The 27,329-nt window shown below is 44.2% G+C and overlaps 1 protein-coding gene across 1 annotated transcript in view; it reads right to left on the minus strand.

Annotated features, from left to right (window-relative positions):
- The window catches only part of PAPPA (pappalysin 1), a 263,826-nt gene that overhangs the window by 65,730 nt on the left and 170,767 nt on the right, over positions 1 to 27,329 (minus strand). The window contains exons 11-13 of the mRNA XM_056138647.1: positions 4,750 to 4,863; positions 3,760 to 3,895; positions 1,146 to 1,359 (exon numbers count right to left, since the gene is read on the minus strand). Coding sequence (XP_055994622.1) covers positions 1,146 to 1,359; positions 3,760 to 3,895; positions 4,750 to 4,863 — 464 coding nt within the window. The remainder of the gene's footprint in view (positions 1 to 1,145; positions 1,360 to 3,759; positions 3,896 to 4,749; positions 4,864 to 27,329) is intronic.

Consider the following 27,329-nt stretch of genomic DNA (forward strand, 5'->3'; position numbering starts at 1 on the left):
CTTTGCACAACAGAAGCTAGAGACAGTGGGTACAGAACAATGTGGGTTTTGCAACCACCTTTTGTGTCCTCTGAGGGAGAAGGGTCGTGGGAAAACTGGTGGGCTTCCCCTGCTCCTCTCTGACCCCCAGGTATGCACGGCAGGATGAATCGCTTTTTGGAAACTCTCTTCCCTGGGAGAGCCCACCAAGACCACAACTCTTTCTTTCTCCTCTGGGATCTCATTAAACAAGCTTGAGAGAATGCTGTGTGACCCTGGGCTGGCCCATCCCCTTTGGGTGCTCAGGAATGCTCCAGTAACAGGAAGTATGATAGGAACACTGGATGCCCGGACTGATTCTCTAAGGCTTCTGCCAGCTTTCACTCTTAAGAACACTTACAGAATTCTGAGCAGAAAAGTGCCACCATTATTTCAGAAATTGCCCGTTAATATCCTTTATAAATCTATGATCTTTACCAGGAATACCATCCCCATCCCTCCTAGTTATCCAAATTGTGTATCATCAGATGCCTGGTCAAAGATAAAGATATAGATGGATGATGAAACAGTTAAAAGACGCTGGGCTATGAGGGCATCTCAGGAGCCAGATTTGGGAACTACATTCAACCTCAGTCATCACTCAAATACTGATCCACGGTGAAGCAAATTCAGGGTCTTGACATTGTACACACACACACACACACACACACACACACACACACACACACACCATTTTGGAAGCTGGATATTCCAGCATTCCAGAGCTTAAGAGAGTGAAGGTGCTTATCCTCTCCTTGTTCAAATGGTGACACCATGGATTCCCCCCACCCTTAGCCTTCAGAGAGGGAACGTGACATTCTTGGGGTAACCCCACATGCTACCGTGAGCTCTGGGATGGCAAGTCAGATAAAGAAAGTTTCCTTCTTACCACATTTCTGATTCCCTCCTTCATTCCCAGAATGGAGAGTTGGGGTGGGGGTGGGGGTTCCCAAAGGCAGAGCAAGCCAGAGGCTGAAAGATCGAGAACAGAGAGAGAAAGACACACACACACACACACACACACACACACACTTTAACAGCTACATACTAGGCTCCCCACTTCCAGAATTCCCCTGTCTCCACTGGGCCCCCAATGGCCCTGGGCAAACTGCCCCAGAATCCCTTACCTCTGCTCGGCAGAGCTGTATGTCTCCCCTCTCTGGCAGCTGCTCAGGGTGACGGGGTCAAAGTTGTCGAAGGAGCGGAGGGCCACCCCCGAGATGGCGACCAGGGCTGAAGTGAAGCTCACGCGCACGGCCCGGCTGTGGTAGAAGGGCTGGCTGAGGTCATGGACCACAGGGATAATCAGAGGATTGTTTCTGCAGCTCAGCACATGGAGGCCTGTCAGGGGAGACAGAGAGCCGCGGGGCCAGGCTCATTACTCAAGGCCAGTCACGCCCTCCCCAACGGGCCCTTCCCGAAGCCCCCAGACCCTTTCATGTCCCTGTACAAAAGCACCATTGGGTGGCCAGTGGGGATTTTGAGTTTGATTGAAAGTTTCTTTGTCTGCCCTTTTCTCTTGCTTCCACATCTTTCCAATCCCCTTGCCTCCCTGCCCCCTAAGCTTTCCCTTCACCCAGAGCTCAGAGCCACCCTCCCCCCCCCCCCCATTCCCTGCTACCCCTCCCAAAGGCCACCCCTAGCCAAGCCTCCCTGGCCCTCATCTCCTCCCACTGTGCATTAGGGTTTGACAGTCTGAATTGCTAGCTTGCAGGCCGCCTTCCCAGTCAGTCATAAAGAGGATGGGCAGAGTTCCCGCAGTGGGCCTCTCCCAGGGTAAAAAAAGCTTGTGCTGCTGGGAGATCAATGGGGAGGAGCCCTGAGAAGCAAGGCTGGGAGGTGGCTTCTCAGGAAGGACTCAGAACTGCCAGCTATGGGCAGTCCACGGAAACCCAAGACAGTTCTTTCAGGATCCTCGGTTTTGGGGAGAGAGAAAGAGAGAGAGACAGAGAGAGAGAGAGAGAGAGAGAGAGAGAGAGAGAGAGAGAGAGAGAGAGAGAGAGAGAATACAGCAGTTGAGATGCTTTCCTTGCACACAGCTAACCTGGGTTGGATCCTCGGCATGCCATGTGGTCCCCTGAGCCCTCACAGCAGTGATCCCTGAGGCACAGAGCCAGGAGTAAGCCCTGAGCACAACAGGGTGTGGCCCATAAACAAAAACAAATAAACAAACAAAATAATCACAACAACAGAAAAGTCTGCAGCTCTCCACAGTTACAAGGGGCACTTCCCAGGCTGGAAGGGGAATGGGGTATGGCGAAGAGGAGAGGCAAAGGGAAGATGTAGGAGGGACAGGATGGGATGGGGAAAGGGATGTGGGCTTGGGTGTTAGTGCACTTGGGTTCAAGTCTTGAAGGAGCCATGTTCTAATACTGTATCTCCAGCAAGCCCCACGCCCTCTGTTTCTGTATAAAAAACTGGAAACCTCTTAACTGGCTTCACTAGGCTCCCCATTCAATAGTACCTCAGGTAAAGTTAGGGCCCCATCCTGTGGTAAAGCTTTCACAGAGGGTACCAGGATGATTGGGGACAGAGAAGCAGAGGATTCTGGAAACCTGGGGCACCAAGAAGACAGATCTGGAGAGCTTCTACAGAAGGCACCAAACTTTCCTCTGACTTCACTGCATGAACTCTCCTTTTTGGAGACTTTTTTTTTGCAATTCCCATGCCAGCTATGAAAATATTTGCTTCTCACATAGAGAAATTATCCTAGGATTCCAGAGAAGTTAAGAGGGTGTTTCTTTCTCTGCCTTATGGGTAAGTTCTCACTTGCTTTTACAACTGAGTAAGGAAATAAACATAAGCACAACATCCAAATGTCCTCCTCGTTCCCTAGGCTTCTGCTTAACCCTGACGTGACCCCTAGAAGGCCTGCTTCCTCTTTGCAAGAGCTTAATGAGTTGGAAGGTTGGGCCTGGAGTTCCTGGCACCCAGAAAAACCATGCAGGGTAGGCAACAGACAGGAAGCTGAGGGAGAGGGGTATGAGGACTCTTCTTCGTATCAGGAAGGCTAACCATCATCTTGAGCAACAGTTCCTTGAATTCACTATCAGAATGGCTGAATGAATGGCTTAGATTCTCCAGGGAAGTGAGTCGCAGGGCAGGATTCAAACTGAGGCCATCAACTTTGGAGAAGAGAATTTTTTCCCCCTCTGAACTAAGGAGCCTGTGAGTTTGCGGAGGGAGAGTCAGTTCTAGTGACAGGTTCGACACTATGCTGGGGAAGCTTCTCTATAGCTAGGTAGATGCAGAATGCTGAAAGTGGCCTTTTCTGGGTTGTGCACCCATAGAGTTCTCCAGAGGTGGTTCGGAGACACAGCTACTGCCATGTGGGATATTCATAGATATCTCTGGTGACAAAGTGCAAAGCAGGAGACTATGGCTACACCACCTTAGTGGTCCTACACGAGGTTTCTTGAAGCTTCACTTTCAAGTTTCAAGTGCTAAAACCTACAATGAGGAAACAATCTTTGTTCCCCAGTGTTTTGTCAGAATCTTATGGGGATTGGCTTAAGATCAAACACCTCTAACAGGAATTAAGGCTGGACAATGACCATTTGTGTCTCTAGCACAAGGTCCAGGCTTTTCTGGAGCCACAAATGTACATCCTGATCAGAAGATTCAGAGTGTAAATCAAAGAGGCAAGAAAGAGGAAAGGGGAGAAGAACACAATCCCACAATCCCCTGAGCAGATGTGGCTGCTGGTCTCAAGAACAAGTAGCTCCAGAGAAAGAGGCTCACCTAGATCATGGCTCTGATCTTTGGTGTCGAACAGCTGGACACTAATAGTCTCCTGCTTTTGGTCCCCGTAGTAGGTTCCATCAGTCACAAGGTGAACAATGACAGCTGCAGCCACCATAGGCTGGGAAAAGTATGCCTGAAATGCAGACAACACAACATTCACTCAATGTTTGCACTGCTAGGAAGTAGCTGTGGGATCAGAAGGGTGGGAACTGGCTTGCAAGGAGAGTCTTCCACTTTAGGTGGGAATAGGGAAGCAGAGATGCCTAACAGTAGCATAAGCTCAGAGGCTCTTCTCTAGTCTCGTTCTTATGCCCCTGAGCTGTGCAATTCAGAATGTTGACCGGGCCACTTTTCTGGGCTTAGGTCTCCTCAAATCAAAATGGTGGATTAAATAACTTGCTACTTCCGAGGATGGTGGTGAAGTTCTAGGAAGAGAATCCAAGCAAAATGCCTGGTATAAACTAAATGCACAAAATAATGATATTCTTGTATTTGTCACTTCTCCAAGTTCTCTAGATATTGAGAAGATGAACCCAGATTAGATCCAATCTTGGAACTGCTGCAGGTTGTGGAGCTCAATGTATTTTTTGAGAAGTCATCACCTTTCCATGCAGTCCATAGCCCTACATTCTATGCAACAAGTGCCTTGCAGAGAACTGTAGCTTGAATGAATGGAGTCACTTCTCCCTGTGGCTCAGCAAAGATTTCAGGGAGGAGAAGGACAACTCTAACAGTTTTGAGCAATAGGAGGTTCCAGACAGACAAAAGGTATCTAAACTCTTTCTTACACCAAGAGTGACTGGGACATTCTGTGAGCAATTAAAAGATTCTATTTCAGGAAGCATCCCACTGTGAAGTATTTGGTTCCCTATCCTTACAATTAACACCCTCCATGGGTAAACAAACGATCTGAGAAAGGGTCATAGAAGTCAGTGCTTCCTGGGGGCCACTGCTGGAGATTCTAAGACTCTCAAAGCTTTGTCTTACCCGGAGCCAAAAAGTGGTCTGAGCCAGCTGGGAGTATGAGTAGCTGATAGTGCAGGGGTACCAGGCATGCTGGGAAATTCCTTCACTGAGATCTATCACCTTGGTTCGACACACCTAGAAACAAAGAGAGAAAAATGTGTTAGTGGTTGGAGAAAAATCCATTTGACAAAACTATATTATCCACTTTTTTAATATCAGCATTTCAGGAGGAGACAGAGATGGGTAAATTAATTTATTCTAGGAACTTTTTTACTATACAAGAAGAACCATAAATGTTAAAGGATAAAGGATAATACACACATATACATATATGTATATACATATATATGTAGAGATGACAGAAAAATTACCATAGGGAAAAATTTGGGAGAAACTGAAAACTGAACTAGGTCTGAAAACAAAGTGTAGGAACACGGGGAAGGGTATAAGAAGTAAAAAGGAACACAATTAAAAACACAAGAGGAAAGCAAAAACTCAAATTGTAATAAACTTCTGGTATTAGTAAAATTAAGGGAAAGTGATAGACAAGGTAGAGGGAGGAACTGGATCTCAGAGTTTTGAATATTAAGCAAATTTAGAATAAATATATAACTTTCATTATACTGATGACGGAGTTAATAATATAATCATGAACACTGCTTCCCTCAAAGAAAATTAACTCCCCCACTTATGTATATACACACATGCATGCATACACACACAAACCCATATTTGTTATCAACGGAAAATACAACAAACAGCATTAAAAGAAACACAAATTCCTCAAATTCAGGGGTTTCTTACACATCTAGAAGTAACTTCATTCATTGGGTTAATCATTCAAATATTCAGTAGCTATCTCAAGCCTTCTGGAGCAAGACGGCAGACAAGACAGATAGTAATGAACTTAGAGTTGACATTGTGTGCAGCTATACAGTTGTGCATACACGACTAAATACTGTAGGTCAGAAAATGGAAACACGACATGATGAAGGATAGAAAAAGCTAATCTATTCTTCAGATTGGTGCTAATCTATTCTTGAGATTGGTCAGACCTTTCACTGAGGTCTTCCCAACTAAATGTTATTAATATTTCTCTAGTATGGCTCTTTTCTCAGCAATCTGGAATTTGTGATTGTTCATCCCTATCTGCGGTCTTCTCATTTGAAAAGCAAAACCAATATAGAAAAGCCTAAGAATCTTATGAGAGAGAGAGAGAGAGAGAGAGAGAGAGAGAGAGAGAGAGAGAGAGAAATTTAGCTGTTATATCTAATACACACAAATAAAACAAAAGGTGAAAAAAAACCTTATATAAAAGGATCAAGAACATCTACCCAATAATATTGATAATAACAACCTGTTGGGAAAGTGATGCCCCAGATATGAAATATTCACAGAATTTTATGCAGCAAAAAAATTTTAAGTGGGCCCAGTATATTCACAGACAAAGATGAGGTTATTTAACACCTCTTTCAGTTTGGGTCCCAAGCAACTAAAAAACAAGCAGAACAGTATGGAATGATCACACACACAAAGATAACACTAAGTGAATAAATGAATGAGGTGTCTAAGTGTGTAAATATGTTATTATGCCATTTATAAGAATCACCTAAAGCAAGAATATAAACTGTTCAGGGATTCATACAAATGAATATGAAGGAATTTAAAATAAAATGGAAAAGTTAAATATCAAATTCACAAACCAAAGTCAAGATAAAGATTCAAATTTTCTTTACAATCACAAGCATTGATACTTTTTTGAAATTAACTTTATTTTGTTTTAGAATAATTTTAGTCAGAGAAAAGTTGCAAAAGTAAAAGAGAGTTCCAAATATTGGATACCTGAATATCCAATATTTCCTTTAATGTGAACATCTTCATTGATTAGTCTTGAAACAACAACCAGAGCAGGTTAACCAACTTCAGAGAATTACACATTAGTTTTTAGTATGATCCATTTGAGTTAAGGAAACCTGGTTATGGCCTAAGTTCCCTCAAAATCTGAAGTGTGGAATCCATGTTTCACTTTTTTTGAGATCAATTTCTCTTTCACATCTGATGTTAGATTAAATCAAACATCAATGCCTAAAGGCATCATGAGTTCCTTGGGGAATCATCCTGTTAAATTTCTGTTCTGCTATTTCAATCAGAATACTTCCACTAATCTACTTTGCATATCGAGCTCTGTGTAGTACTTTAAGAAAACAGTCTCAGGGCCCGAAAGAGAGTACAGAGGGTAAAAGTGCTTCCTTTGTTCATAGCAGACACAGTTTCAAACCCTGGCACCACATATGGTCTGCCAGGAATAATCCCTGGCAACAGAACCAGAAGTCTGCACAGTCAGGTGTGGCCCATCCCCTACATCCTCAACTTTCCTCCTCTTCAGCTGCTCCTGCGCCCAACAAAACAAAACAAAGCAAAGCAAAGCAAAACAAAACAACAAAACAGTTTCACTGCTTAAAATAAAATAAAAGCACTGAAATGTGTCCATTGTCCTAGTATCATTCACTATATCACAGCATCTGCAATACTGTATTCACTTCCTATATGTCATAAGTAACTTATTTGTGTTCACTTTGGATCTACAACCAATAATGTTTAGGGTCTACACCTCAATCTATGCCCAGCAATGCTGGAGAACTGTGAGGTGTCAGGATAGAACCAGGGTCTCCCTCATGTAAAGCAAATTTGTATAAGCTCAGCCCATTGAGGTATCTCTCTGACCTATCACAGATAGTTTCTTCAGGAGAGTTAAGGTGCCAAAAATCAACCAACTCATTGCCCAGCCATTAAGCAATGCTTTAGTTATTCAAATCTCTAGAAACCAATATAGAGAGAACCATGGGTAAAACATAGCCTCTTTAATGGTCTGGAAGACTTTTCAAGTTTATTTATTTCTTCTCAAAAACAACTGGGATGGAGCCTTGGCAGATCTACCAGTAGATTGTGTTACATTTTACAACAGTGCGAGACTTTGCATAAACTATCTATGGCATTTGAAATCCCAGCCAGCAATTCGACATGTATCATTTTAGAATTCTTTCTCCTAGTGCTCTTAGCTGACTGTCCCCCCAAAAAGCAGGGTGGAGCCCATCTCCAGAGTGCTGGACTGGGGTGCTTATCTCTGCATCTAAAACACGCATGGTCACAGAACTCTCCAACATGAACAAAGCCCTCATATTGCTTAAATATAATTTCTTCTTATCTAGTCAGCTCTATCAGCACTAGATACGGCTTTAGAGGAACATGTTCCTGTTATTTTATTCTCTTCTTTGCCTGTTTAGTTTTGTGTTAGTTTCAGGCTGGCAGCAATCCTGACTATGGACAGTCAATGCAGATCAGAAAGGGGCACACAAATCTAGCTAAATCTTTGGCCAGGGCTCCAGTGCATCTTTAAACCATCTATGTTCCTGGGGTCACAAAGTTCTGCATTACCTGGGTTCCATGGGACTTAACTCCTGTGTGAGGCTCAACCTGAACATCTGGAAAGTGGCCTTGAGCATGGCGGCAGTTAGGTAGTGGAGGTCATTTGCCAGGACTGGGTCCCTTGGGGCAGTGAGAGCTCTCGCCAGCCCCCCTCTGTGGCGCCCCTTTGTGACCTTGGACCCTGGACTTAATGGGACCCAGGAGCAGAGATCCTCTGCCCGCTTCCCCCAGTCTCTGATGACACAGGGGTCACACCCATAAGCCACACCTTGCTGGCACCAGATAAGCTCCTCACCAGCTGCTCCTCCCAGATGGGAGTATAAAATGAGGCCCCCATAACCATACCACCAGACTCCACGCCACGCTGTTTTCACTTAAGGCACCCCAGAGGGGGCGGGTGAGAGCCCTCCCTGCGCCAAGGGACCCAGCTCCGGCAGCCAACCTCCACTACCCAACCACCGCCACGCTCCAGGCTGCTTTCCGGACACATCATAAGAAACTTCCTACCCATTTTCCATAATTACCACACCATGTTTGATGGAGATCACACAGTAGGTAACAAATCATAGAGAGAAATATATTCAGGAGTATGGTGCTGCCAGCAGGTCAATCTGTACCTGTGAGGCTAGTGCATCAGCAGCCTGATGGCGCCTTCAGACTTTCAGATACCCCAAAATTGCTGCTGTGCCTTTGGTCAGACCTTAAAAACTTGGGGCAAAGTTTACCAATAATGTAAATGGCCGAAAGTTAGGTATGTGGGAGACACACCCACAAATCACCTCCAGCTCAGCTATATAATTGGAGGCATGGCCTCTCTGGTTCCTGATTGAATTGCTTAATGGCCATGATCCCAGAGACTCAGAAACAAATCTTGAAACCCACCAACTTTTGGCAGAAATGTGTCCAGTCCCTGCAGTAGGTTGCTGGCGCCAAGCTATCCCATGTGGGAATAGGTTTTGTGCCTTGGCCTGTTTCCCCTGTGGAGCCAGCCCTTTCCTCCCCGTCTGAACGAGACCCCGAGTTGCCACCCATGAAGGGCCTCTCTGGCTCCTGATCACGCTGCTTAACAGCCATGATCCCAGAGACTCTGAAACAAATCTCGGAAGCCAGCAGCTTTTGGCAGAAATGCATCCAGTCCTTCCAGAAGATTATTGGCACTGGGCCACCTCAGGTGGAAATAGGTTTTGTGCCTTAGCTTGTTCCCCCTGGAGGCCCAGTGGTTGCCATCCTCCAGAGGCCACTAGACAGTCAGGTTTGGGCCCTCAGTGACGAGACACACTGGGCCTCATGGGATGGGGGTGGAGCCAGTCCTTTCTTCCCCATCCCAAAAAGACCCTGAGTCACCGCCCACAATTGGCTTCTCTGGCTCCTGATCAAGTTGCTTAAGGGCCATGATCCTAGAGACTCAGGAACAAATCTCAGAACCCATAAGGTTTTGGCAGAAATCCCTCGAGATTTAATTGTTAAAATTTTGGAATTTCAAAATCACGTGGCCACTACTGCAGCTGCATAACATCATATGTTATTCATAACTAGCAATAGAAAACAAATTGTCTACAGTTATCTTTTCGGCAGATATGAGTGTTGGGATAAAAATCCCAAATAATAATGCTGGGTCTGGTGTCAAAATATTGAATGCAATCAAAGTAGAGAGAGAGTAATGTGGGAATCATCTGCCCCACAGGTAGGGGGTGGGTGTGGGATGGAGGTATACTGGGGTTTTGGGTGGTGGAGAATGGGCTCTGGTTTCATTGTATGACCAAGACTTAAACCTGAAAGCTTTGTAACTGCTCTCAGGGTGATTCAATAAATAAAATTATAAAAAATGAAAAAATAAAGTAAGGTGGAGTTCATGCCCAATTCAATCAGCTAATCAGTGGCTGAATAAATAGCAGTAATCCTACATTAAAAAAAGAAAGACATATATATATATATATATATATATCGGAGAGCTGGGCAAGCTACTGAGAGTATCTTGTCCGCAGAGGCAGAGCCTGGCAAGCTCCCCGTGGTGTATTCGATATGCCAAAACCAGTAACTATAACAGGTCTCATTCCCCTGACCCTGAAAGAACCTCCAATACAGCAGCGTTTGGAAGGATGAGTAAGGAGAGGCTGCTAAAATCTCAGAGCTGGGACAAATGGAGACCTTATTTACACCCGCTCAAGTAAATCAACGAACAACGGGATGACAGTGACAGTGACAGTGATGTTTCTGGGGAGGTCATGGAGATTGGAAAGGAAAGGGGAAGGACTCTAACAATCCTCTGGCTTGTACAGACCTTACATGCATTTGCTTCTTCATTGGTCATTTATTCAGGGCTCATTCTAAGTTTCTCTGTCTTGTTTATCTCCTTTTCTACAGTTCCTTCAGCTTTGTGATCTTTTCAGTACCCCTCAACTTCCTCCTTCCCCATCCCAATCTACACCACTCTTAAAATCTTAGGTGAAGTCAATCTGCTCTCCCCAGATTTTCTTCCCTTGTACACATATATTCTCTTGATAATGCCAAGGGCTGTACCTAGTTCTCTAGCTCCAGAGATATCAGGATGAACAAGTGCTGTAACACTTGGTGGACAAAGACAAGGTGAACAAACTTGTTACACTCTCTGCTGCACTGGAATGAGCCTTTTCCAAATTACTGTTTGGGGACTCTTTGTGTATCTAATGATTCCTAGAGTATAAGTTTGCTTATTGAGATAAAGAAGACATGTCCTCAAATTGAAACAGTTTTTTTCATCACTGACTCCCATATTCATTGTAGCATTATTCACAATAGTCATGATGTAGAAACAACCTAAATGTCTATCAACAACTACATCTATAAGCAAAGTGTGGTCTGTAAATATATATAATGTATATAGAGAAATACAGAGCAACAACAATATACAATAATATCATTCAATTAATATGTACTAATACCAATAATTTACAATGGTATATTATTCAGCCTTAATATGGAGGGAAATCTTGCCATATGTGGCAATATGGATGAAACTTGAGGAAACTGTTAGATGAAATAAGGCAGTACCCAAAGGACAAATTCTTCATGATTCCATTTATCTGTGGTATCTTAATAATCAAAATTATAGAATCGAGGTGTGAAATGGTGGCTGCTAGGGGCTCAGGAACAGTTTCCAACCAGTGGCATAACACATCAGTTAAGAAGAAGATTAAGTTCCAGAAAAGCACTACACAACACAGTACCAATGAACTTCTACAATAGACTTCTCCACAGGATACTCCCTTGTTTAGGGTTCTTCTCACAAAATTAAATACAGGGGTTGGAGCAATAGCACAGCAGGTAAGACATTTGCCTTGCATGTGGCCAACTTGGGTTCGATTCCCAGCATCTCATTTGGTCCTCCGAGCACCACCAGGAGTGATTTCTGAATGCAGAGCCAGGAGTAACCCCTGAGCATTGCTGGGTGTGACCCAAAAAGAAAAAAAAAAGAATTAAATACAACTAGCATTTTGAATGAGCAAAATAATGATCCTTGCTGAATTCATAAATACCTTTCTAAACAAATGTTGGAGGAAAGTGAGAAAATAAAATCACACAATGTTGAGAGGTAAAAGCATTTAAAGTTTAACATCCTCCCTAGTTCCTCTTAAAATTAGAGGAGGGCTGGATCAGCATCTTTCTGAAGATCTCATGGGCAGAGAACACATTTCCATAAATAAGGCCACTCATAAACAGCTCTTCCCAACAGCCCAGGACTGAGTCCGCTGTACTTCCCCTCTTCTTTCCTTAGAAGAGCAATGCCACAAACTTCTTCAGTATAGAGTGGTAGAGCCATAGAATGAGTATTCCCTTTTCCATGGCCAAGAGTAGGTAGGTGTCTTGCACAGCATAATACAGCATGTGGCAACTTGATCACTTGATCACTTGACAAACCGTTACTCATTGGTTTGCTCAAGTGGGCACCAGTAATGTCTCCATTCGTCCCTGTCACATGCTAGTGTAGCCTAATGGCATCTTCTCATTCTAGGAACACGAAGAGCCTCAAACCGATCTTTCAGGGTCTTGACAAAGAAGTCTGACCATCTCGTAGGTGGGCAGCTATGTGGTCTTTTGACATCCTGTGGAATCCAGTCGTAATGGCTCTAATCCAGCAGTCATCTCCAAATCTCATTATGTGTCCAGCCCATCTGATTTTCGACACCTTGGCAAACAAGACAACGTCCCTGATTCTTGACCATCAATGGAGGTCAGATCTCCGGATTCTTCCTCTCATTTGAGTGAAATGTGATAATCCAAGCCTAACTCCTTTGATTCCTCTTTGGGAGACCCGAATAGCATTCTCATCCTGTTTTCCTAGGGCCCAGGTCTCTGAGGCGTATGTTAATGCAGGAAGAACAGTGGAATCGAACAGATGTGCCTGGAGCCAGAGGTTCTTCATCCTCTTAGCTATTTCGTCGACGCTCTTGAAGGCATTCCAAGACGCTCTCTTTCTCCTGCGCAACTCAGGTGCCAGGTCATTCGTCATGTTGACTTCTCAACCTGGGTACACATAATTGTTGCATTAGGAGATGGTTGTTCTGTTGAGAGCGAATGGAATGTCAGGAACAAGACTGTTTCTCATAAAAATTGTCTTTGTGAAATTCAGCTGGAGTCTGACCTTTCCACACTCATGGTCGAAGCTGGCCAGCATTTGTGCTGCTTGGCTAATGGTTGGTGTTATTAGAAAGATGTCATCAGCAAAGCAGTGGTGGTGTACTTGCCGACAATCTATCTTCAGTCCCATTCCGTCCCATTCTAGTCACTGCATGATGTTCTCGAGGGTGACACTGAAGAGTTTCGGTGAAATGGATGATCACTTCTTTCTAGAATGGTGAGATCCTGGTAGTGAATCCATAATACAGCTCACGGAGGATCCTGATGTATTGAGTTTGAATGCCCTGATTGGCTAGGGCTTCAATGACCGCTTCTGTCTCAACAGAATCAACGGCCTTTAAATCAATGAACGTTAGACAAAGCAGCATCTTGAACTCCCGAGAAACCTCAATGAGCTTGGTTATCATGTGGATATGGTCGGACGTGCTGAATCCTTTGTGGAACCCGGCAAGTGGCAACACAATTATAAAACAGCAAAACTGTCTGTCTCCCAGCACAGAGTAGATTCTCTAGGTTCTCTACAATGTCCATCTTCTCTCTGCTGCACAGTGCCATCTTTTGTGGGATTTCTTCCTTTATCCTCTAAGAATGCAGAACAGAAAGAGCAAACCAGAGCTCTAGTACCCCATTTATTCTTCCCACAAGCCCAATCTGGGTTGTTGATGGGCATTGAGAAGGTCATTGCCTCTCAACCCTACCTAAGCACCTACAGGAACCAATACACAAGAAACTCCTCCTCTCTTGACCTTTACAGTCAAAAAGGTCATCAGCACCATCCTACAGACTCTCCATCACCTTCAGAGACCTCTGCATTATCTTCATGGGCCTCTCATGGGAAATAGGAAGCTTAGGTTCCTTTGAACTGTGTCACATATTAATCTGACGTCTCTACCACCTACAGTTTCCTCATCTATGACATAGAGTGATTGTTGAATGATGGCTAAAAGCCCTAGTGGTGTAAGACATCCTTGGCCACAACATCATTTAATCCTCACAATTACTCATTGTTTCATTTTTTTTGACAAGGAAATGAGGCAGGGAAGATGAAATTACTCTTGAAGATTCCATCCCCAGTTGTGTATGACAACTAAAAGTTGGGCTATGGTCTCTTATTTTGTACTCTGGATTCAACCTCAAAATACCACTCATGATCCAAACTTCTACTTTCTCTAACAGAGCAAAGGATCCCATTGTCCACTCTGTCTCCAATCACTCCACCCATACATGTTCTCAATTCTGACTGGTCCCCAAAGTGAACCTGTCAGAGTGGGAAACCAGTCTTACCCTAGTGCTCCAGATCTGCTATTCTGCAGTTCTCTCAGAGCAGAGCACAGAGTATTTCTGGGCCACACACAGAGGCCTTTGGGAGTTGGTCTCAAGTCACATCCTCTTTCTCAGTCAGCCATGGTTTTCCTCTTCATAGAGCAGTGGGTATCCACAGTGGTACCCAGGGTGCTCCCTTCTTATTGGTCATCTATGATTCCTGTATCATGAGGTTCACACTTAGGCTACACCCTCTGATTCCTTGGAATGGCCATATTGGGAAACACTACACACACTTCAAAGCAAGTCTCAAATATCACCCCTGCTCTGAAAGTCTTTACTCACTCCCACTCAGGCATAGAGTTTTTTGTAGCTTAGAATCTAATGTTAGGCCTTTAAACTCTATAAAATAGACTTCAAATGAGAAAACGTTGTCTCATTCATTCTCATACAGATCCAAGAAGAATACCCAGCACACAGAATGAAGCACACAGGTTGGCAGTGAACTGCAATGCCCACACTGCAGACTTTACCAAGTGCCTGTCAGATTCTGGGAACTGGGTAAGGATTCTATGAGTATTTAGGAATACAATCACTGTGACAATTCAGAGGTGAATATTACTAGTGCACCCATTTCTAAGATTAAAACCCAATCATTTGTCTAAGTCACACAACTGGTTAATGATCTGGTCAGGCTGGAATGAGACTATAGCATATAAGGCACTTGCCTTGCACATAGCCAATTCAAGTTTTATCACTGATATCCCACATGATCCCCCAAGAGCTGTCAGGAGTAATGGTTTTCTTTTCTTTTTTTCTTGAATCATGGTGAATACAGAGTTATAAAGCTGTACATGATCGAGTTTCAGTCATACAGTGTTCCAAAACCCATCTCTCCACCAGTGTACATTTCCCACCACCAATGCCCCAGGTTTCCCTCCTGCCACCCTCCCTTACCTTAGCCTGTCTCTATGGCAGGCACTTTCCTTCTCTGTCTCTCTTCCCCCCTCACTCCCCCTTTCTCTGTCTCTCTCTCTGTCTCTCTCACGCTGCACTGTCTCTGTCTATTTCTCTCTCTCTCTCTCTCTCTCTCTCTCTCTCTCTCTCTCTCTCTCTCTCTCCCTCCCTCTCTCTCCTTTCATGCATTATGGTTTGCAATACAGATTCTGAGAGGTTATCATGTTTGTTCCTTTACCTATTTTCAGCATGCAGTTCTTATCCAGAGTGATCGTTTCCAATTATCTTTGTCATAGAGATCCCTTCTTTACCTCCAACTACCTCTCCTCCCCCCCCCCCCCCCCCCCGCATTTGAAGCAGGCTTTCAACCATGAACCAATCCTCCTGGCCCTTGTTTCTACTGTCTGTGGGTATTAGTCTCATATTATGATTTTTTTTATATCTCACAAATGAGTCCAATCATTCTATGTCTATTCCTTTTCTTCTCACTTCTCATCTCCCAAGAGCTGGATACATATTCTTCTCCAGTGCACATAGGACATTCTCCAAGACAGACCACATGCTGGGCCACAAAACATACCTCCATAAAATTATGAAGATAGAAATTGTATAAACTATTTTTTCAGAACATGATGCACTGAAAATAGAAGTGAATCACACAGAGAAATGGAGAATCAAATCAAACACCTGGAAATTAAACAGCTCACTACAGAACAACAAAGGGTTAGAAAGGAAATCAAGAGTAAATCAAAAGATCCCTGGAAACAAATGAGAACTTATGAGACACAGCAAAAGCAGTGTAATTCTTGAGTGTGGAGTCAGGAGAAAGTTCCAAAGTCTCATGCATCACTGTATGGGCAAAACAAAAAAACAAACAAACAAAAAAACATCCCCCAGAACCCCCAAACACAAAACCAAAAAACAAAACAAAACAAAAATCCTGAAACAAACAGACAAAAAAGCCAATCAAATCAAGCAGTCCATGCTCTTCACTTCCTGTTTGTCCTCACTTAAACAGGGCCTGCCTACTTAGATCTCAGGGCTATTAAAGAGAACAAATTGTAACTTCCTCTTCTCACTGTGTGAATTGAAATATCTTGATTCAGCAAAATAGGATCTATGGGTCTACCTGAGGACAGGGTCATGTTTTTTTTTTCATTTGTCAGCCCTGGATTGCCTCTTAGAGCCCTGAATTGCCTCCTAGAGTTGACACAAGTTCTCTCTTTTCTCTGACCTTCATGCTTCATTTGCAGAAGCATGTGGAAGGCAATTCTCTACTCCCAAAGGAACAGTCTTCTCTGACATTCCCTTGGCTTTTCACGGTCAGCCTCTTTCTGGTGAATGCCCTGTTGTGGAGTCTCAACTCTGCATGGAGTGTACAACTACTCCCAAACAAAAGAAACCACAATGGATTCCAGGTAAATATTCTGCCATCTCTTTCTCCCCTGGACTCCTGCTTCACCTACCTCTCATACTCTTAGTGGGAGAGCTAATTACACAGCCACCTTTCCTGGCTGACACAACCAGAGGAGAAATGTAAAAGCTGATGCAGGTTATTCCACCTATTTGCTTTCTGTTTTGTTGACTTTTTCTTTCCTTTCTTATGCCTGAAATGGCATGTTGCATAAAGAGTAGGTAAGGCTATTCCCGACAGCCTTGAGTTCATGGACTGTTGGAGCTGGAAGGGTCCTTGGAGGTCTCAATGATAGACAGCAAAGAGTTCAGTAGGTAGGTGAAACTTTGGCTTAAAGGTCTTTTGCAAGTTTCTCTGGGATTCTCTGGATATTTGAAGGTGCCTGGGGTGCCTGGGACAAGTACAAAAGCATCATGTGCCCAGGACATGGTTCTCTCCATGCACTGCCAACCAGTGTATCTAGCACTGCTCTAACCCCTCCTTTGCAGAAGACTGCTTTCAATTAAAAGAGTTAGGGGTGTCTTGTTTTCAAAGGTTTTTTTTTTTTTTTAAATTCAGCTTATCTTCCACCCACACATGATGTACACAAAGGCGTGGAGACAGACAGAGAATAGGGGGAGGGGGGAGTGGGGAGTGCTGGTATTTTCCCACACAGGGGAGATGCCATGAGGTTTCTATTCAATGTTGCTTTTACAGATTGACATGCCCTTTTGTCAATCACTGGAGGGAGGAAGTACTCTTCAAAACCCTAGCCCATCCTCTCCAATTTCCTCTTTCATCCCAAAGGGACCTTGGAATGAAGCCCATAGGGGGAAAAAAAGAGAAAAATGAATGGAGACAAGGAGGTGTGTGTGTGTGTGTGTGTGTGTGTGTGTGGGTGGGTGGGTGCATGCCGACAATAACAGAAGACACAGTCGCACATGCATATGTGCGCACAAACAGATGTGATGCACGCATATGCCCCCTTTATCCCAGGCAGTTGTTTCCTAGTCTCACTGACATGTTTTAACCTCAGACTGGCAAGTCTGATGCCAAGTTATTTACCTAAGAATTTCAAGGTGGCAAAGGGTGCAGGAGTGGGGCCCTTGATATATAAAGATGTCAGGAAGAAGGCTCAGGATACAGCACATCATAACCTGCACAGATACAGTTTGGTGATGGGAGCTCCAGGTGAAGTAAATACACATGTACACTATGTCACATACATGCGCAGCATCCAAAACCAGCTTACTGCTCTTCATGAATGATCTTATCTGACCATTAAAAAGACCTAGGAAGTTAGATTTCTCCAAGTGGAGGTCTGGAAGGAACTGGTTGCTTTATCAAGGTTCAGGAGTCAAATCCCAGCTGATCTGATACAAGGTCCCTTCATTTCCACACCAGTGACTGGGTATCATGGTGATCTCCTCCATGTAGCCCACTTGCACTGGGGGCTCTTGTCAGAACTTCAAACACTGCTCCTTTTTTATGCATTTATTACTTTATTTTTTATTCATTTAATTTTTTTTTGGGGGGGGGCTCATGCCCCGTAATGCTCAGGAGTTACTCCTGGCTCTGTATTCAGGAATTACTCCTGGCAGTACTCAGGGGACCATATGGGGTGCCGGGATTGAACGCAGGCTGGATGCACGCAAGGCAAAAGCCCTACCCGCTGTACTATTGCTCTGGCCCCCAAATACTGTTCCTTTACTTGATAGATCTTCTCTCTTCACTGAGGTTGAAAATGCACCATTGGGTGGGACTCTCTGAAGGTTGCCTAGGTCAAACTGCTGTGGCTTTTCTGAGGTCATTCCTGTAGTTCAGGGGTTCCTCACAAAATCCAAGTGTGCAAAGATGACGATCACTATGTAATGTAGTGAGGTGACCCAATATTCATCCATGAGTGTTAATGCATCCTGACCCATCCAGCACCTTAGGTGCAGATAGCATGAGTGAACAATAAAAATGACAAGGAGGGTGTGATAACCCAGTTTGCACTTAATTCTTAAAACCTCCCTCTGAAGCCCTAAGACTGATAGCAAACAGGAAATGGTCATGAGCCCAGAGGACATGTTAGGGCACACATGTTGGCACAGTGCTGCCATCTTACTTCCCTTGCCTAGGGAGGTTACATAGTGTTAACCAAACAGAACATCCTCATTTGGCTGTAGACTTGGGACCTGTTTCCACGAACTCCCCCACAAGCTTCTCATTATCAGTGGGGACTGGCTCAGGAAAAGAATCCTACTTTCAACCCTTGCACTGAGCTCCTATCTCAAGAAATACAAGAATGAGCTCTTGCTTGTTCCATCTTCAACATTAAGAGCACAGGAAAAGGGCTGGGAATGTGGCCCAGTGACCAAGAACATTTCTTCTATACATGAGACTTGGGTTTCATCCCTGGCCCTAAAAAATAAACTAAAAAGGAGCAGAGGAGCTAAGCAAACAGTAATGGTGTGAAAGAATGAACTTATGACAGTCACTTCAAATGCTATTGATCCTTGACCACCTATCAAGGATTTGAACAAGAACTTTATAAGACATAGCTCATGAATGCACTGGGAGCACATGACACCCCATGGGTTCCAACTCTTGATGTAATGCATCACCCACCTAGATCCTGCTTCTCTCCTCCTCTGTACTGTCTCCATCTCAGCCCACTCCAGATCTCAGTCCCATGTTCCCCCAACAAACTTGAGTAACTGCAAACTTAAAAAGCAATCAAGGGTTAACAGATACAAATACACACACACACACACACACTCACACACTCACACACACATACACATACATCCCACACCTTCAATCCCCTCCTCAGCCTTGTTTTTTTACACACTTAACAGTAATGGGGGAAAAAAGAGAGAGAGAGGGAAAAGGGGGCTGGGGGTGGGGAGACAGGCTTTTTTCACCAACGATTAGAAACAATTATCACTTTCCCCAGGTCTCCCAGAGCAGCTTTCCCCTTTGATGCCTGCCTTAAAGAGATAGAGAAGAGGGGGAAGGGGGGGTCGCCTTCCTTTCAATTTCAAGATTTATTATTTAGCATGGCCAGATAGTCAAGCCAAGAAGCATTTCTTGTATGTGGGATGAATGTGCAGAACAGAGAAATGCCTCCTACCTCCCACCAGAGTTCTGCAAATAGCAGCCGGTCTCAGCCTCCACTCAGAAGACACTTAAAGATAAGATCATTTGGCTTTGGGAGCCCCCAGTGAGGGGCCCAGCTCTGGAGTGATAAGCCCTTGCTGAACTGCTGTCTCTCTCTAACACAGTAGTCATTTCTCACACCTTCAGATCCTTCCAGCTGGGCCTGAAGAGAGAGTAAAGCAGGTAGCTTTTGCCTTGCAAGGCAGTGGACCTGGATTCAATCCCCAGCACTACATCTGGTCCCTCAAGCCCCAGTAGAGGTGATCCCTGAATGCAGATCCAGGAGTAAGCCCTGAGTACTGTAGGGCATTGCCCGATCCCTCTCCCTCTCCAAAAAAAATAAACCAAAACCAAAAAGGTCCTTTAAGCCTGTACCTCTCCATAGTTTAGAATCCTGGGGCTTGGGGTGCCAACTTCTGGCTTGATCAAATTCTCGGGATAAAAGATGAGGTTTCTATGGGGGAGGTGAGAAAGGAGACCAAAAGCATCCTTAGGCATGCCATCTCTATGCACACCAACCTCATCACACTTGGGAGAAGCACACTAAGTCTTAGGAGAGGAAAGGTTGGAGTTAGAGAACTGCCTGTCTAATGGCTTAATTTCACAGACTTGGGGAGTGAGGATGGAAATCCAGATGCTCCTACCTTCTTCTAAGGTAAAATCTTAAGCAAGAGGCCCAAGACATCAAGTGGGCACCATGCCAAGGAGCTTCCTGCTGCTAGTTTCCCTACCTGCATTATTTCTATTCCGATGCTTGGGCAGGTCTTCCCAGACACACTTACTCTGCAAAAAAGACATAGAGAAATCCCAAGAAGACACAGGGATGAAATCAAACAAGTCAGGGAAAAAATTCTAGATGCCTGCTCATGGGACTCCAAGTCTGTCTCCCATTATAAAGATGAGGAAACTCAGCCCACTGGCCACAGGGTCCAGGAGGGTGTCATAATGAAGATGTGGTGATTTCAGTGATCCTGATTCGCCTCCAAGAGCTGTCACTTCCCTGCTTCCACCTCCATAACTCCACCATGACAATGCTGGTAAGAAGGGCTTCCAGACGCCCCTTTCTGGCTGTTGTTATTGTTTTAAGGCTATACCCTACGGTGCTCATGGATCTGTCCTGGAAGTGCTCAGGTCATCACTGCAGTGTCGGGGCTGGCACAGGGGTCCACTGCATGGGAGGCAAGCATTTGAATCCCTGTACTACCTCTCTCATCTCAGACTCCCTATTTTCATGGAAGGAAACTGAGGCGAAGAGGTAAGAAAATATGGCCACTCCAGAGATAGACAGGGTTGTTACAAATCAAATAATCACCTCCCCCCACTTACTTACTGACATGCTATTAAGGGCTAGTTCTCATTCTATAGATGGGCGAGCCAGGCGTGGGGGTAGCCTGTCGGCAGGATCCAAAAACCCACTTTGAGGAGGTGCTGGGCCGGGGGGCATGGGCTCCCCCAGCTAGCAAATCCTCGAACAAGGGAGAGTGATTAGTGTCGGATGTGGCAGTGGGCTTTTGTGCTGCTGACAACTGCCCCCTTGAAGGGCCTGGCCGCGCTCATTTCATACAGGCCCTGGCCAGCTTGCACTGGGCTCTGTAATTATGCCATTCACTCGTCACCCGGGCCCGCCTCTGAACTCCTGACCCAGCACTGAAAGACTTGGGATCTCATTACTAATCTCTTAAGCCACCTAGTCCTTCCAAATACATCCATTTAAGTTGGAGGCCAAGGCTCTGGGGGTGGGAGAGTGGGGGGGGGGGGGATAGAAAAGGGGCTTCTCATGACAAGGCTCTCTTCCCTCTGGGAGGAAGGGGACCATGTGGCAGGGTGGCGGGCATGGCTGTGGGGAGGGGAGCACTGTCTGGGCTGCAAGACTTGGGGGTCTGTGAACACAGGGGAAGGGCATCTGGGCCCACCTGTTTTGATTGGGAGAGGGGAGGGCAGGAGGCTTGAGTTTGTTTTAATTATTATTGTTGTTGTTGAAAAGGGAGGAGAAAAAATGAGCAGAAATGTGTAACATCTGGAGGCTGCTGTCCAGCTTACGTAATCGCCTGCAGCAGAGGGGGAACACGGAATCCCCAGCCAGATGGTCTGTGGGTGACTTCACGGCACATGTGTGCTTCTGACAGTGAGACGAGATGGGCTTGGGGGAGTGGGCGAGGGAACCTCCTTGGAATTAGGACAGGGAGAGAGGCAGAGGCTTGGGAGCTCTCAGTGAGTTTCCATATTCTTTGGGAAGACTCAGCCAAAACTCACTTTCCCCCCCTTATCTTCCTCCCTCATTGATGGATTGATATTTCCATTCATTATTCACTCATGCAAAAGACATTTGCATAATAATCATTATGCATTCTTTACTTCCCATGGTCTACATAGGGAAAAGAGATCTCAGAACAATTAGAAAAGCCATGAAGATGAAAGCCCTCTCATAAAGAGCTCCCAGAGCCACAGGGCATGGACAGAGAGTGAATGATTAGGACAGTAGATACTGATAGAACCACAAGGTAGGGCCTAGGTTTGAGATGTGGCAGGCTAAAGAGGTGTATGGAGGAGAGTGGCTAAGGAGATCGAGGCCTGAGGGCCAGGTCTCAAATGCAAAAAGAAAAAAAATTTTTTTTTTTGCAAAGTAATCTCTGGAGAGGTTGGGTTGGAGAGGGAAAAAAAAAAATAAGGGACAAGTGGAAAAACTGGGCCACAGCTGAGCCCTGACAAACCCGGTTTCCCAGATGATGTCAACAGCAAAGGCATGAAGGAGAAAATTCAAGATGCAGAATATTGATGCAGTGTGGCTCTAAGAACATTGCTTTTAAAAAAGCATTATCACTCACTTTCTGTGTTTCGGAATCTTTTTCCATATTTTAACAAAAAAACAATGACTGCAACATCATCCTTACTAGATTAGGATTTCAAAGTAGAGTGGACTCTGCATGACACAAAGAGGTGCTGTTAGCTTTAACCAGAATGGTCTACTTCCTTCTTGATTAGATAATAAGGAAAATGGCAATGTTTGATAAATCTCTGAAAAATCATTATTTTAACTGCAGAACGTTGCCAATTCTAGAGCAGTACATCAAATCCACTATGCCAAATCCTGCTCTAGACCCAAATACTGTGGTTCTAGATCAGGACTAGACAATGTTGTCAATCTTAAATCCAACACCACAATATTGACCAGCAAATAGTCTTGCAACAGACTGAAAACACAAATCTAGTTAACAGTTATCCTAGATTCTGGTTCTATAATAGAAAGGGAAATAGCAAACTGTGGAATCCAATTCTGAGAGATAAAAATCTCTATCATTCAGAGTCACTCAGCCCAACCAGATTATTTTAGGAAATATCCAGAATTCATCTTGATTTTTCTCTGGTAGAATTTAGACAAGCATGGGTTAATCAGAAAAGGGATGATCACATCCCCAGCATGGTGCCTGGTCTCTGAAACCCTTGGTTAGAAATAGTTGAGCAGCGGTTAATGGGAGTCGTGACCATACTGGCCTATTCAAAAAAAGGTCAGAGGAGTGATTTTTCACTTAAAAACATCTGTGTGTTAAAAGAACAAAACTTTCTCAAGTTCATAAAACTAGGAGTTTCCAGGGTTTTTCTTCTCCCATTTCTTCTCCCCCTGCCTCCTCTTCTCCGGCTTTCCAAATTAAGGTCTGTGTGTTCTAATTTGTGTCCAAGATGAAGTACAAGTCATACTACCTGCGAGGAAGCCTACTCCAGGCCAAGATGATCATACACAGTGCCTCGTCCCTGAATTCAGCTCCTCACTGCAGACCTCAGGGTTCTCTGAGCCCCTCCTATAACTCTGGTGACAAAGTAAAAAGCTTTGAGCTAATGGACCACTTCTTTACTTTTAAAGGGCTTACAATATTCTTGCCAGGGATCTACTCTCCAGCTTAATATTTTTCTAGGAAGAGTTTCCAAAGGATGTGGTACTGACATATGCAACGAACAAAGACAGGACCCTATGCTTCTAACACTGTTCTCCAGACCTTCTGGCTCACACAAGCATTCCCATTCTTATAGACAAGGGTGTCATTTATCCCCATTCTGCCCCTCCAGACTTCAGGCATAGAGGAAGTGATGGTGATCTGCAGACTGAGGCCTCTGTTCGCCAGGGTCCATGGAATGCTACTATCCATAATGCCATCAGCAGACTTCACCAAGACCCAGAGTCTTTCCAGAGTCATTCTCTCTCCTCCATGCCCCCATGGCACCTGTGGCCAGGGCAGTAAACATTTGCACAAGAACAGGGCATTGAAGCAGCTGTTTCGAGATGTGGTCTCTGGGAATAACTGCAGCATGATCTGGGATCTCCAATGTGAACTTCTCGATGTCACTACATCTGCCACTTCACTGAATTTCCCAAAGGAATGTGGAACATCAGCTTTTGTCATTTGCTGACAGCGTGACCTAGAACATTCCACAAATCCTAGATTCTTCTACTGCAAAACGAGATGATGTCACCTCTTAGAGAGTTGTTATAAAGATGTAAAGGTCATCTGTAGAATGGAAGATTTAGATTCATTCCTACCTTCTAAACATATGCGATTAACATGTCCCTCCTTCATCTTGTCTAGTTCTTCCTGGCCTCGGAGGAAGATAGTGCTGTTTTCAACTTCTAGACTTTTTTTACCCCACCCTGGGCCAGTTGCAGAAATTCTGGTCAGTTACTTAACCTCTGTGAATCTCAATGTCCTGTTCTGCAAGTGACAACCTCACAGGGATGGTTATCAGACACAAATGTGCCAAAACAGTGTACAATTTCAGGGAAAACTTGGAATACCCACAATTACTCTGATAATCGGCTACTCATATTTTTTCTATCATTAGGGTTGATAAGCTCTATTTTTACTACAATATTGTGGTTACTTCATTATTGTGTTATCATTCCTTTTCCCTTCCTTAAATTTGTATCTTTCTTCCCTTAGCTCCAGTTCACCTTCCCCTTTCTTTCTTTCTCTTTTTCTTTCAAACCTTTCTTTACTGAATCTCTTCTCTTCATCAAGAACCTGAGGGTAAACCTCCCCTTTCAAACTAGATAGGACTTGAGGGTTCCATCATTTTCTACAGGAATCTAGTCTAGCGATATGACTGAGACCCAAGCTTTTCTGAAGCTAAATAAGAAGCAAGAGCTTGAAGCCACTACCCTGGGGCTCTGTCCCAAGAGTAATTTTTTTTTCCTGCACAAAGGTGTCAGCAGAGAAAAAAATGCAGACTGTAACCTATTTGTCTCACACTGGCCATCAACACTGATCGATCTATTCAACTGAAATGTTTGAAGTTTTCTCCTTCCTCATTAGTCAACAAGGAAAATAAAGTGAGGATTACCACAGTTTCAGAAAAGAACACACATACAGTACTCAGAGCTGTGTGTGGCCTATAGCAAATGCTACCTAACTCCATTCAGTTCCATTAAAGCCTTAAATCCTTATAATCAGCTGTGCAATAGGAACCTAGTTCCCGTTTTACAGACAGGGAGACAAAGGTTCCCAAAGGGCCTGGTCTCACTTAACAGATCTCCCTTAGCAGATATTGTCTCAAACAGCATCACTCAATGCATTCATGAATAACTTTTTCAGCTCCAGTGCCAGGCAATGGAAATGCCTAAAGGTGTAAGATTCAGCCTATGTCCTTACTGGCTCATAGGCAACTTTAAATGTGAAAAGCAGTGAACACAGGAAAACAAAAACTTAAAGGCAGCATATGCTCTGGACCAGATGATTCTAGAAACAGTGATATCAAAAGAATGAGGTCTACATACGGACTCGGTTGGTTAAAAGAGATCACACATGAGAGGGTCATTTAAACCAGACCATGGGGTACAATAAAACCTAAAAGAGATGGAGGAGTGAGTAATGTGCTTCTAGGCAGGGAAAATAGAAACCTCCAGACATGTCTTAGGGTTGGAAGTCCCATAGACTGTAGAGGAAAATTAGGGCATAATATGGAAGGCATAACAGCTCAAAATTTTGGGTTCTAGACCACGAAGAATCACATAGAAAGCTTCATAGGTGAGACATTACAGAGCCCAATACTTACTCTGGACAATGTACTCCCAAGGGTGAAAGACCCCAGTGAGGACATGAGCAGACTTCAAACATTTCAGACATCTTTGCATGAAAAGAAAATGATACCATTTGGGGGGAAGAGACATGCTATTAAGAAAGAAATCTTGGGACAGTTGGCACAGTGTCATGGAAATGCATGATCTATGGAGCCTGGAAGAATTTTACCTACTGCTCTTTATCAGTGAGATGAGGCCCTTTGGGAACCATTGCCTCCCTGTCTGTAAAATGGGAACTAAGTTCCTATTGCATTGGTTGCTTATAAGGATTTTAGGCTTTAATGGAACTAATGGAGTTAGGTAGCATTGGCTATAGGCCAAACATAGCTCTGAGCACTGTATATATGTGCTCTTTCCTGAAACTGTCATAATCCTCACTTCATTTTCCTAGTTGACCAATGAGGAAACTGAGGACAAAATAAGCTATGCCATTTAACTTTAATCTCCTTCTAATGGGAAACCCTGACATGTGGATACTTTCTTTTGACTTTGGTTGATACGGTAGCCCATATATCCGCAATCCCCACCGTCACTCCCCAAATGAAAGTTTAATTTTTCAGTTTCATAAGCCATACTTCAGAACATAATATAATAGGTGTTTCAAGGCATCTCGATAGGTCAGTGCTGAAGTAGGACACTTCCATTGTCACAGAAAGTTCTAACAATAGCTATTCTAAAGCCTGGACTTTAACCATAAACATGACTGTCTTCTCAGGAACAAAACACTCCTGACCCCAGGTCCCTGACAGAAGTTTGGCCTCTCTCCCTCCCGGCATGGAATTGTCTTGATCATCTCTTCTATGGCTTCTAGCTATAAAGCAGTTGCCTTGCAGACCTGAGTATCAACCAGGTGCCATCTGCTTCCTGAAAGGGGTACCTGCCAGTAGACCAGATGTTTTCCAAACTTATGCCTCCCAAGAGACTATCTTCTAGGATGAAGAGAAATTCAGACATTAGCCAAGGATTAATTTCCACCAGCTGCACATGGGGGTCCTTTTTGGGAAAGGGTCCCAGAGTGTCAAAACCCCCAGGGACATCTTTGTTGGATCTCTGTGAGATGGAAGCATGATTCCCAACAAGGGTGTCTCATGTGACTCCCTGAGTCCATCTTGCATGGAAAGTGGGCATATCCCAAAATGTTCCAGCCCAGGATGTTCCCACTCTGAAAGTAAGAATCAGGCATGTTTCGAGAAACTCTTGGGTAGAAGAGAGAGGAGAAGATCTTTTTTTGGTTAGAATATACAAATAACACATCCAGGCTCATGTAAACAGTCAAGATGGGTGAGGGGGTGGCACAATGGGCTTGAAAAGCAAATACAAACAAATGAACACACACAAACACAAACACAAAACAAAATCCAGTGTACCACCAAACCCTGACTCCCCTCAAAGCCCCATCTTTGGGGCCTGGCTTGAGAAAGTTTACTTTCAGACTTAGAGAAATGAGTATGTGGTTTGGGGGGTGGGTGGGGGGCATAATTCAACACTGCCAAAGCAGCGGGCTCAGCAAGCTTGCCTGACTCTGACTGCCCTGGTAGGAAGCAGCCTCAGAGCGGGAACACTGTTTACATTTTTGACATTTTTTTACATGTTTCTTGGGTACAGAACATGAAACTAAATTACACAGCAAAGGCTATATTGGCCAAATGCCTGTGCCCCCACTTAAAACAACAACAATAAAAAGAGAAAGGGAAAAAAAAAGGGAATGCTCAGCTAAGCCAATACAAGATAAGA

Source organism: Sorex fumeus, unplaced genomic scaffold (assembly GCF_029834395.1).
Source record: "Sorex fumeus unplaced genomic scaffold, SorFum_2.1 ptg000129l, whole genome shotgun sequence".
NCBI lineage: Eukaryota > Metazoa > Chordata > Mammalia > Eulipotyphla > Soricidae > Sorex > Sorex fumeus.